The sequence below is a fragment of the Hoplias malabaricus genome, chromosome 7 (assembly GCF_029633855.1).
Source record: "Hoplias malabaricus isolate fHopMal1 chromosome 7, fHopMal1.hap1, whole genome shotgun sequence".
In the NCBI taxonomy this organism is placed as follows: domain Eukaryota; kingdom Metazoa; phylum Chordata; class Actinopteri; order Characiformes; family Erythrinidae; genus Hoplias; species Hoplias malabaricus.
This window is the reverse complement of record NC_089806.1, coordinates 16,875,997-16,888,553: the sequence shown is the minus strand read 5'-3', so window position 1 is coordinate 16,888,553 and position 12,557 is coordinate 16,875,997. Positions and strand designations below refer to the sequence as shown.

Here is a 12,557-nt window from a genome sequence, read left to right as displayed (position 1 = left end):
CTTTGTTTCTTGTTTTGTATTTTTACTGAACCATGAAGTCCAAATTATGATTCTAAATGAACTGTGAATTTTTTTTTCTTTTTTGTACTGTTACAACCCTACATTTACATACTGCCTACAAACCTCATCAACTGTAATGACATGGTATTGGTATTTGCATTCTATAGCAGTAATCATAGTTTCAATTTAAAGAATTCAAATGGCATAATAGAACAGCTTATTCCACTGTTTCAGAAATAGCATGATACAAGTGTCTTGTGTGGCATCTGTTAGGCTTGTGAAGGGGCAGGAGCTCAGGTGTGTCCTGCCTGGATAGAACCGTGTAATGCATGTCTCAGTGGAAGTTAATGGAATTAAGAAGGCTGACAGATAGTATATCATAGCTTCAAGTGGTGCACAGAGGCACCCAGTCATGCAGCACACTAATGGCCTTTAGACCTATCAAAGATCAGCAGTTCAATCTAAATTAAAATAGTTGTTTAAGCGTTTATTTTATTCTGTACTTAGTTCAATGTTCAAGCAGATACCTTAAACACATAAATCATTATTGCATTAATTAGCTTTTGTACCACAGAAGAGTGCCAACATCACCAAATGTATTTTTTCTAATAAATATTAGTCTGAATAAATTAAGATATAATTGATATTAATATAATATTAATAAATACATGCTTTAAATAAATGAATGTAAATGGTTAACTTTTGAGAGAGTTTCATAGAAAAATTTTGAAAGCCTTTGGGGTGTGAATCCTATTGAATTCAAATTTTGATTGATTTTGAATTCCATATGCATTTATGCTGCAAGTTAATGTTATGATGCTCTTTACATTTACATTGTGTACATTTGGGTCTGCACTTCCCTTTTTTATTTTTTAATATTCAAGATACATAAAAAAGCTTAAATGTATGATATTTTTTGTTTTTAATGTCTATATCCTCTTCTATCCTCCTCGATTTACAGGTTCAGTGTAATAATCGATTTAACAGACTTTTGAAATGGCTCTTTTTATTCATGCACAGGTCCAGCTGTTCAGCGGCAGGTACAGAATGGACCCACCACAGATGAATTGGAGGCACAAAGAAGGTAAGCTCAGGCCTTAAAGACTCAGTGTTTGATGATCATGAGAATAAAATGATAACGTTTTTTGATAATGTTGTCAACATACAATTCTGTTAGGGTTAAGGTGGTAGGGTTGTGTTAGGTTAGATATTCACACTTTATGGATCTACACAGTGTCAAGGCTCAGAAAATAAATTTTAATAGTACAGGCCTGGAAAGTTTGTGAAGACAAGCTACCCCTTGTGGTAAAAAGATGGAGTGGCCTATATCTAAATTACCCACAGTGCATTGTCTGCTGTGTCAGCTGTTCTTCAACAGCATGGAACTGGAAAATTCCACCTCTCTCTTCTCTCTCTCTCTCTCTCTCTCTCTCTCTCTCTCTCTCTCTCTCTCTCTCTCTCTCTCTCTCTAAGATATGGATCATGTTTTTCCTCACTGAGGCTTAGGATTTCATGCAGTATGAAAGTACATCATGTCATCAGTACATTTATAAGTGCCCATGATACAGCAGCTACATTCCAAAATCTGTGTTGCAGCCAAAAAAGACAAGCACACAAAACAGTCTGATAAGGCTACATGTACCTGCAGTTTGTGGATTGTGAAAATATAGACACTGGCTTCATAGAATTATGAATAAATGAACAACGAACAAAACAATATTTATGATAACATCATTCATTTGAACATGATTTCCCCAGATCTGAAAGGCATTGTTTTTACTTAATATGATAGGTAATACCATTTTGACATTCATAGTAGCATTATAAAACCCAATATGTATATATTAATTAGTAGGCACTTAATCGTATTGATGAATTCAGCCAGAGCTCCAGCAATGGGCTGTGAGACAATGGCACCATGCTTTCAATAATGATACAGCACCATCCAACACCACAAGGCTGACTTTGAGTAACAACTGTGATTCAGAATATCCAGCATCAGTACTTGTCCCTAGAATTGCTTTTGTCACAGAATACATTCGACTCGTTTTTAATTCACTAATGTTCCAAAGAAGGCAGGATGGTGGCGCAGTAGGTAGTGTCTCAGTCACACAGCTCCAGGAACCTGGAGGTTGTGGGTTCAAGTCCCGCTCCAGGTGACTGTCTGTGAGGAGTTCGGTGTGTTCTCCCTGTGTCTGCTTGGGTTTCCTCCAGGTGCTCCGGTTTCCACCCACGGTCCAAAAACACATGTTAGTAGGTGGATTGGCGACTCACAAATGTCCGTTAGTATGAATGTGTGAGTGTGTGTCGCCCTGTGAAAGACTGGTGCCCCCTCCAGGGTGTATCCCTGCCTTGTGCCCAGTGATTCCGGGTAGGCTCCGTACCCACCGCGACCCAGAACTGCATAAGCGGTTACAGACAATAAATGAATGAATAATGTTCCAAGGTTTAGTTTAAAGCTTTTGCAGATGATCATGAAAGCAAAACACAAAAAGATAAGAGTATAGTGAGCCATTCTGTGTGTAGACGATAAAAGCATCTCACGTTTAGTCACGGTGACACTCCACATTGTTATTGATACCACCTGGAATCACTGCCATTCCACAGTACCATTAACAAACTGTTGTAGTAGTAGTAGAAGTGTCACTTTTCAAGCATCTGCTCCTTGGAGCTGTGCTGAGAGCGTTCACTGTGTTTCTGTTGATTGCATGACAGTAATGGCATGGTAATGATCATGCTTGTGTGAAGGAAATTATACAGCCTGTTCTCTGAATGTGTGTATTGTTGTGCACTCTGCAGGCAGATGGAGATGCAGCAGCAACAGCAACAACAGCAGCAGCAAATGCAGGCTCATATTGAAAGAGAGCGTCGATCATCCAACTCAGGTAAGAACTTAACACTTGAACTTACCATGGATGCATTAACCCTCTTGGAATAGTTAATAAATTACTGTGCAAAATAATTATGTTTCTTGTCACTTCAGATTCGAAACACTATTATTATTATTATTATTATTATTATTATTATTATTATTAATGTGACTGTGTGTTTTTTACTACACTGGTACCTATCAGTTTTTCTGTTAAGTGACTGTTCTTGTCTGTATATCATTTGTAAGCACCATAAATAGTAACTGTGCGTTCACATTAGCAGGCGACAATTTGCTTATGTTGCCCCAAGTTTGTCTCTTGTGTGTGTGTGTGTCAAGACTGCTCCTGTTGACCTGGGGGGTGGGCGGTTCAGAGACCAGAAGCTGGCCAAACTTTGGACCCTGTGTCTACAATTGGTTCCAAGAATTTCTTGCAGCCAATCATGTAGAATGTTGCATCACCACATCATAACTCATTTGCATAAATCTGAGAAACTTGGTTTGTCGCTTGTCGCCTTCCAGTGTGAACGGGGGTGAGATTCATCCTTTCTGATTCTCATTTGTTCATGATGTGTCTTTTTCTCCCTCTGATCTTTCTGTCTCTTTCCTGTCCTGGGGTAGGTTCCCCGTTTCAGGGTCACCCCGCCGTACTCTCCGTGGCACCTCCAAATGTAGCTCCACCTCCTATGTCAATGGGATTACAATGCCCACCTCCCCCTCCTCCTCCTGCACCTCCTGGACCTCCTGGGCCTCCTCCTCCTTCAGCAGGAGCGCCTCCTCCACCCCCACCCCCACTGCCTGTGGTTGGAGGGGGTTATGGGGGCCACGGTGTGCATCATGAGGAAGCACAGGCACCCACCGGCCTTGCTGCTATGATTGCCGGAGCCAAATTGCGCAGAGTGCAAAGGGTTTGTTTCATATTCTCACCTCAGTGTCAGACATCATTGTTCAAACGGCATGTTTAAGTCATAACACACTTACCTCTAGCTGTGTTAAATTGTTAAAGGGCTGCTCACACAAACAAACAAACAAACGTTGCTACAGCTGTTGTAAATATGCCTACTCTCACATCTTACAACAGTACCATAGTAGTCTCTGGAGGGATATTTTCTGCCAAAAGACTAGGAAAACTCTTCTGTTTACGAAAGGTGAGAGAAAAATCAGTGTGTTTGTGGTGGATTTTTAAAAGTGGTGAATAGAGGAGGAATGCAGGAATATCTGAGTAGAAGAAAAAGAAGAAACATCTTTATAGATCCCCTTTGGGAAATTTCTTATCTGCATTTGACCCATCCGTGGTAATGAACACACAAACACACACTAGTGAGCAATTCTTTACAAACACTAGGGGCAGGGGGCTGCCAACCACCTCAGTGCCCAGGAAAGAGCTTCAGGTTTAGGTGCCTTGCTCAAGGGCACTTCAGCTGTGAATTAATTTTTCGCTCCTGTTCCACAGAATTTAACCAGCGACCCTCTGGCCTCAAGCTTGTTTTTCTAATCTCAAGGCCACGGCTGTACAGAAGACTTTGATTTGATTCCGAAGTAACCTGTGCTACACCAATATACCTATTAGCCACAAAGTTAAAACCACTGGCAGTTGAAGTGAATAACATGGATAGCTGTCAAGATGTAGGATTCATGGAAGTAGAAAATATGGCAACACATTACGGAACTTTGACTGGCCAGATTGTTGTGCTGTTATTGTCCTCAGCATCTCCAGAATGGCAAATCTTGAGGATTGGTCCCAGAATACAGTGGTTAGTGCTTACAAATATTGGTCCAAGGAAGGACAACCCATGAACCCATGGGACAGGGACATGGGTACCCAAGGCACATTGATGCACAAGGAATCAGAAGGGTCAGCTTTAACCTCCAGCCCTATACGCAACAGGCTGTGATGCAATTCTACCTTATTCCGCATATTTTCTGCAGTTTTTTTTGCTCTTCTGTCTGAGCCTTTGCACTCTAAGTGCATCAGTGATCATTTTAAAGATTTTCCTTTGACTGTAATTACTATTTTACAGATCATTTGCTTGACGAGCAGTCAGGATTGGATTACACCACAGCAGTGTAATTATATACACAGAGTTTTTATTATGTTTTTACTTAAGGCATGATGTCAGAAAAATTATGAAAAAGTTCTGACTCAAAAAATCAATAAAGAGAAAAATATAAATGTATTAAAACAGTAATAGTGTTTGTGCACTTTTGTCTGTTTTTGTAGTTAACACTGTAACATGGCACTTTTTAACAATACATTCTAGTATTTTTGAGATTACTCTACAAACCGGAATTTCATGGCAAGTGTGTAGTCATTTGGGCATGCAATTTTAAAGAGTAATTAGTAGTGTATTATCTGTTGTTTATTAGTGACATTAGCTTCTTGGCTCCAGTGGAAAATGAAAGATTTGTAATGATGTACATGCCATGCTCAGAGTACCCAAACTTCATCCTTTGTCCTTGACCTCAATATAAAATATGTAAAAACTAAAATGCTCCAGTGTTATATATAGATAGACATATATAGATAGAGCTTGGAGCAGATGTAAAATATATACATTTTCTCAGACCTGCTTGTCTGTAGACGGCAGCACAGTAGTGTCGCAGTCACACAAATCCTGGAGGTTGTGGGTTCAAATCCCGATCCGGGTGACTGTCTGTGAGGAGTTCACAGTCCAAAAAGCACACGTTGGCATGTGGATTGACGACTCAAAAGTGTCCATGGGTGTGTGTGTCACCCTGTGAAGGACTGGCACCATCCTCCAGGGTGTGTTCCTGCCTTGTGCCCAGTAATTCCAGATAGGCTCCAGACCCACTGCGACCCTGAACTGGATAAGTGGTTAAAGACAATGAATGAATGAATGCTTGTCTGTAGAATGAATGAATGTGTCCTCTTTCTGACTGGCCCATGTGTCCACAGCCTGAGGACAATTCAGCATCTGGAGCCAAAAACGATGCTAACCGGACGAGTGGAGGCAGCGGTGGCCTGATGGAGGAGATGAATGCACTGCTGGCACGAAGGTCAGCACTTCTGAGCTTTTGAGGAAGAACAAGGCTATGTCAAGTTTCTTTAGGAAACTACTGTTGACTGTGGAGCAGACTTGGGATCTGTTTGTGTTGGTCACACTGCAGTATCAGCATCAATGACATATAATCACTTCATCTTTTTCACTCTTATCTCTAGGCGAAAAGCTGCAAACCAGTCTGAAGAAAAGAAAGATGGAGACAGCCAAAATGTAAGTACTGGGAATATATACGACATGAAATTCATTTAGAAGAAAACATACTTATTTTTTATGTACATGATCATTATTGGCAAATATGGGCCATTTTTGTTTAGTTTCATTCATCACAAAATGTTCACACAATTTCTAGACCAAGAGCTGTGTTCTAATAATGTCCAAATGGATTATATAATAAACAAGATTTTACATTTAAATTTCCTCATAATTTTATGAGTGGATGGTGAGAATGAATTCAAAAGCCTAATGTATTTATATATTTCAGGATGATCCAAATTCCCCTTCTCCCATGTCTAGAGGACAGAATGCCTCAGGTAACACTTCAGCTCTTTCTTTATTTAATGGAACAAACCGAATAACCAAATTACCTTAATGATATTAGCATTATTAGTAATGCCTTGTCTGATTCGTCTTTTACATAAGTTCATTTAAGTTCAAACATTAAGACACAGTGTGAAGGGTTCTGTTTTCAGAAGTCATCATAATCAACCATTGTGCTTCCGTGTTGGAAAAAAAGCTGTTGTTTTTATTCTCCCCGGCAGATGGCGCAAAGAAACCATGGGATCGAGCCAACTCTGCCGAGAGATCATCACTAGTATCTAAGTAAGATTCTCATATTTTTTTAAACGTATTTTTGTGCTGCATTCTCTCATGCAGTTAGTGTTGCCACACGTCCTGGTTTTCCCTGGATTGTTCTCTTTTTTTACTGTCTGTCCGGAAAATTAATCATCCCTCTCGGGACGCCTATTGTCCCGGCTTTTCGTGAAAACGCACTTCCATTCACATATTCATTCACATTTAAATAAACATATATTCTGCTGTCGCATCAGTGTTCTCTTCCTACATAGGCGTGGCGTACTGGTTTCTGTGACGTTGTAGCGGACGGATGCTTTTATTTGATTGGTTGTTATGTAGGACGGATGTTTTTATTTGATTGGTTGTTATGTTGTTTACGTAGTGAAAGTCGCTCCCTAGACAGCTAGGGTTAGTCTCCAACCTCTACCCCGTGACCTCTATCCTACACCCCCCCCCCCTCACCACCACCACCACCAGGCGTCCTGGTTTCTCACTACTCAGATGTGTGCAGTATACTACAGAACGTCTCTGCAATCACAATTTCATATTTCAGCAATTCAAAACAGTTTGTGAAATGTGGTAAAGTGCTGAGAGATATCATGAGTCATGGACTCTAACACTTATTGGTTAATTTAACTGACATCACTTTAGTCTAGTGCTGGATATTGTGATAAAAATCTTAGTTTCATCTGTTATATATTCCATGACTAGGCATAATTTCTATCAGGGAAACCAAACAGTCTTACCAAAAACTTTGAAACTTCTGTTTATAATATATAGCTTATTGTTGGTTTCATATTTTTTCTAAGACGTGTATAGCATTTACTGTTACTGAATAATAATAATAATAATAATAATAATAATAATAATAATAATAATAATAATAATGATTGTGAGTACTGTATAGTAACACTAAAGTTTGAAGGAGAGGTTTGGGTTTTTCCCGGATATGTGGTAAACTTAATCTAATAGATTTAATTATGAAAAGAAAATTACTATCTGTTTTAATATGTAGTCAAGAGTTATATTTAATCTAGGCCTGGATAACTGGCCCTAAAATGATTACACATCTGAACACAAGTACTGTACATCAGAATAGTTATGTTAGTCACTTTGTTATTATTATCTGCTGCCAAAATGACACATTTTACACATGTAACACAGTTCAGGGAATTTTCACAATAAAAGTATATACTGTAATTTTCAAAAGAAAATCAGGTATGTGTAAATGTGTTTCACCTGTTTTTTTTTTTGTTTTTTTTTCTTAGGGTTCGACCTGTGGGAAGTGGTAGTGACACAGACGCCTTAGACTTTGACAGAATGAAACAGGTAAGTTAAACCTTGTTAAACTGATATAGAGATGTATAGAAAGGCGGTTTTTATTTATTTTTATTTGGTTAATCTTTTCTGTTAACTATTTATTACCTGTTTGAATTCTTAGGAAATCTTGGAAGAAGTTGTTCGTGAATTGCACAAGGTGAAGGATGAAATCATTGATGGTATGTTCATTAATTTTCTACATGTTTCCCAGTATACAATGTGGACATATTTTATACTGTATAATGTAGGGTATTATTATTGTACAATGTATCACAGGAGGCCCACTGCTCTGAATCTTTTAGTGTTTTCTCTGCTCCCAACTCCCCAGATTCAACTGGAAAGCTCATTAACAAGTTCTTACTATGATAAAGGGGATGTACACAAATATAATAAAATATGCAGGATTTTAAGTTTCCTGGAGCAGGAATGGGAAACACTTTACAACAAATTACATCCAGAAGACCACACATTCCAAGATCATACTAAAGCCTAATGAAACGCAATAATGATAAGTGTATAATGTTGAAAGTTATAATTGGAGATATGTGACCTTACTTAATGCTAAATGAACCATGATTTATTAGATGATCCACTAATACATGTTTCTCTCTCTTCCAGCCATTAGACATGAACTTAGTAGAATTAGCACGACATAATCTCCTAGACCCATGTGACCCATCTTTTATGAGACCCAAACCCCTGCAGGATCTGCTGTAGCTGAAGAGAGGATGAAGCCTCTGCAACGTTACCACCATGTTAAAGCAAACAGCGCTACTTGCTCTAACATGAAGAGTACATGTGCTAACCCTCAGATATGAAAAATGATGGAGGACACTTGCACTGATCTCTTTGTTTTTTGGGTTTAAGTTAATACTTGGCAACTGTCTTTTCAAAGTCTGTAGAGAAAAAAAATGTTTATATGATTTAATTATTTTTTTGTTCATTATTATTATTATTATTATTATTACTGTTATCATCATCATCATTATTATTAGTGGTGGTAGTGGTGTTCATGTAAGTGGTAGTAGGTTAGTGATAAAATGGTAAAAAATTATAAATAATAATGATGATGATGATAATGATGTCACTGATCATTGCACATGTCTAAATGTTAGCATTTTATATTTTTATTTACCTTTATTTTCCCTTTTCTTGTGTTAAAACATTTATTATAAGTATCTGCACACAAACACTACCAGTTTATTGTTCAACTATCTTTTTTTAAGATTTTTTTAAGAATCCTTTTGGCAACACAAATGTGTATGTAATCACGGACAGTACGATTTTTAAAACAAGGTGGAACCAATGATGTGGAGACAACAGACGAACTATTGCTTTTCGAATATTGGAGTCTTATGAAAAATTAAAAAAAAATCATTACACCAGAGTATTTGTGACCATGTTGTTAATAAAATGTTTATTGGCTGCAAGGATATGAAGTATTTTTGTTTTTGTTTTTTGTTTTTTTCCCAAGTGCTTCCTGGTTTGGAGGAAAACAACATATACATTACATTTAAAAAGAACTGAAATAAAACTGAAAAAATGTCTTGGATAAATGAGGCAGTGTGTTTCCTTGTGAGAGACTTTTATACTAAAGAGGCAATAAGACATTATCTCCAATGAATTCTTCTCCAATGATGCACCAAAGATTCTGTACTAAATGTATTTTTAATATGGCCACCTCCGAATATGGGACCCACTGTGTGGAGCATAAATTAGTTGATTTGTGGGCTACAAAGCAAATTGATTTTAGGTGCAATACACAGAAATATATGTAAATAAATAAGTAAAAAACATATATAAAATAAATTACTTTTATAAACACCATTTTCTACTTTGTGGTGGTTAAAATGACTGATTGTCCATTTAATCTTCCCATTCAATGATTAAGTATAACACCATCTAGGGGCAGTAGCTAGCAAGTTCAAACGGTTTAGATCATTGTATTTATTCCATACCCTGTTCACCAAAAACAATAATTTACAATAATCTTAATTTTATTTTAATCCAGCATACATAAATCAGCAAAAGTGTTATAACAACTAAACCTATATACTTAAAACTATTGTAAAAGTGTCAGATCTTTATTAGAAGCATTTTAAATACTATGGTTTATTTTGATTTTTTGATTTACATATTGCCCTGTGAAGGACTGGCGCCCCCTCCAGGGTGTATTCCCACCTTGCGCCCAATGATTCCAGGTAGGCTCTGGACCCACCGCGACCCTGAATTGGATAAGCGGTTACAGATAATGAATGAATGAATGATTTACATATTATTCTCCTTTAATATGAGGACTTTTTAAATAAATAAATACAAATAATTGCATAAACTTGTATCCATCCATCCATTATCTGTAACCGCTTATCCAATTTAGGGTCGCCTGGAGCTGTGTGACTGCGACACCTGCTGCGCCACCGTGCTGCCCATAAACTTGTATAATAAAGCTGTCTGCATATCAGTAGAAAAATAAATGTGACCAATTAGAAAATTACATATGTACGTAAAGCATAAATCCCATACAAATTAAGAGAAAAATATAGATATAGAAGATATAGAATACAAGATTTTTCAATATCTGCTTAAATCCTCAGAGAGTTTTTTTTTTTTTCAATCTAGTCAGTAGACATACTGAGCCAAGGCTTACAATTTAGAATAGCAGGCTTGGGACTATAAGGTCAGCAGTACAATAATTTGGACCAGCAGAAAAATGGGGGTGTGGGAGTGAAATGAATAGCACTTTTCCCTCCCTCAACATTACCAACTGCAATGTACTTGAGCAAAGCACATAACCCCCAAATGGGTGGCTGTAAATTGAGTGTAAATTTATGTTTAACGTTTAATTTTAAATGTATGTATTTCTATATTCCATCAATAACTTTGCAATAAATATTTTCATAATTAAATATTTTGCAATTATTATTATTAATTTATATAATACATATGAAATATGTCAGAGTGTTGCTGTCACAGATCCTGGGGTTGTGGGTACAAGCCCTGCTCCAGCTGACTGTGAGGAGTTTGATGTGTTATCCCTGTGTCCGTATAGGTTTCCTCTGGGTGCACTGGTTTCCTCTCACGGTCCAAAAATACACAGTGGTTGGTAGGTTGGCTACTCAAAAGTGTCCCTAGGTGTGCGTGTCAGGGGTCACCACAGCGGATCAACTGATCCATTATCGATTTGGCACAGTTTAACGCCGGATGCCCTTCCTGACACAACCCTTCCTATTTATCCGGGCTTTGGGACCACCACTACAACATGATGCTTTCCAGTGGCTAAGTACACACTCACACCATGGGCACATTTGAGTCGCCAATCCACCTACCAATGTGTGTTTTTGGACCACAGGAGGAAACCGGAGCACCCGGAGGAAACCCACACGGACCTGTGGAGAACACACCAAACACTTTGTTTTTTCCAAAACAGTCACCGGGGCTTGACCCTACAATCCAGAGAAAGCTGAACCTGTGTGACAGCAACATTACCTGTTGCGCCACCATGCCGCCCAGATAATGAATTAATGAATATTAAATATTCACAAACAATATATAGCATTAAGTTGAGGTATATGAGTCAAATGTTATAATCATACACAATATAAGATGTAATATATTCTATGACAATCCATTAGAGTTTCACATTGGGCATACCTCACTCTCTTCCTACTGGTAGCCACACAACTCCACTGTTTCAAAGCTACAGCTAGACCCTAAGGCTGCTGTGGCCGTTTATGATCCGATCAGCAACCAGCTACCCTTAACAAATACAGTTACTCATTGAGCCCATCACATGAGTACCCAAACCACCCACCATATCACTAGCTGTTCACAAGGATCATCAGGTTGGCACCTTCCCTTGTCAGTATTTTGTTGAATTAAGCCCATGACACCTCCAGAAGGCTCAACAGTGAAGTCTGGCATTCCAGAACCACCCCACTCCAAGCCAGCTTTACAGTCCTACCTTACACTTAAGCATCAACAACCCTAAATCCACACTGGCCTCCCTGGTGACTAAAGCTGTACCTAGTCCCACTGGCACTGTTAAAGCAGTGCCACCAGTTTTGTGTGATCTTTATTTGCTACATCACCAACCACCACAACAGCACCTCTGCAGTGCATTTCCCCAACTGGTCTGTGTTCTCCTTATCCACAACCACTGGCTAGACTTTTCAGCTGTTTCTGATAACTCTTTCACAGCTGTCCTTAGTTTCTGTCCCCTGATGCCAAACTGCACAAGCAGGGAATGTGGCAGATTTGGCTATAAATCCCCTAACACCTATCTACACAGGTCTTACATGTGCCTGCCACTCACGTTCCCTCACCTCAGCTGCCAAGTCTGCCTGCTTCTACTACTTACTTTTGAATTCTTCATTTACTGCATCCTCAAATGGAACTGTTAACTCTATGAAATAAACTATATGTTTACTTTTATTGTAAACCATATCTGGCCTCAGTTTAGTTAACACAATGCACTCTGGGACCTGCAGTTGTTGTTTTTTTTTACCTATGTCCACCAGCAATTTCCAATCTTATGCTTCATCCCATCTACCAAT

The 12,557-nt window shown here is 38.4% G+C and overlaps 1 protein-coding gene across 2 annotated transcripts in view; it reads left to right on the top strand.

The window, feature by feature from the left end:
• evlb (Enah/Vasp-like b) overlaps window positions 1-9,697 on the top strand; it is a 50,262-nt gene extending 40,565 nt beyond the window's left edge. For both annotated transcript variants that reach the window (XM_066677154.1, XM_066677153.1), the window contains exons 4-13: window positions 1,021-1,084; window positions 2,800-2,885; window positions 3,491-3,777; window positions 5,787-5,887; window positions 6,051-6,102; window positions 6,374-6,422; window positions 6,651-6,711; window positions 7,953-8,013; window positions 8,126-8,183; window positions 8,623-9,697. In XM_066677154.1, coding sequence (XP_066533251.1) covers window positions 1,021-1,084; window positions 2,800-2,885; window positions 3,491-3,777; window positions 5,787-5,887; window positions 6,051-6,102; window positions 6,374-6,422; window positions 6,651-6,711; window positions 7,953-8,013; window positions 8,126-8,183; window positions 8,623-8,660 — 857 coding nt within the window. In that variant the 3' untranslated portion in view covers window positions 8,661-9,697. The remainder of the gene's footprint in view (window positions 1-1,020; window positions 1,085-2,799; window positions 2,886-3,490; window positions 3,778-5,786; window positions 5,888-6,050; window positions 6,103-6,373; window positions 6,423-6,650; window positions 6,712-7,952; window positions 8,014-8,125; window positions 8,184-8,622) is intronic.
• Window positions 9,698-12,557: the final 2,860 nt, after the last annotated feature.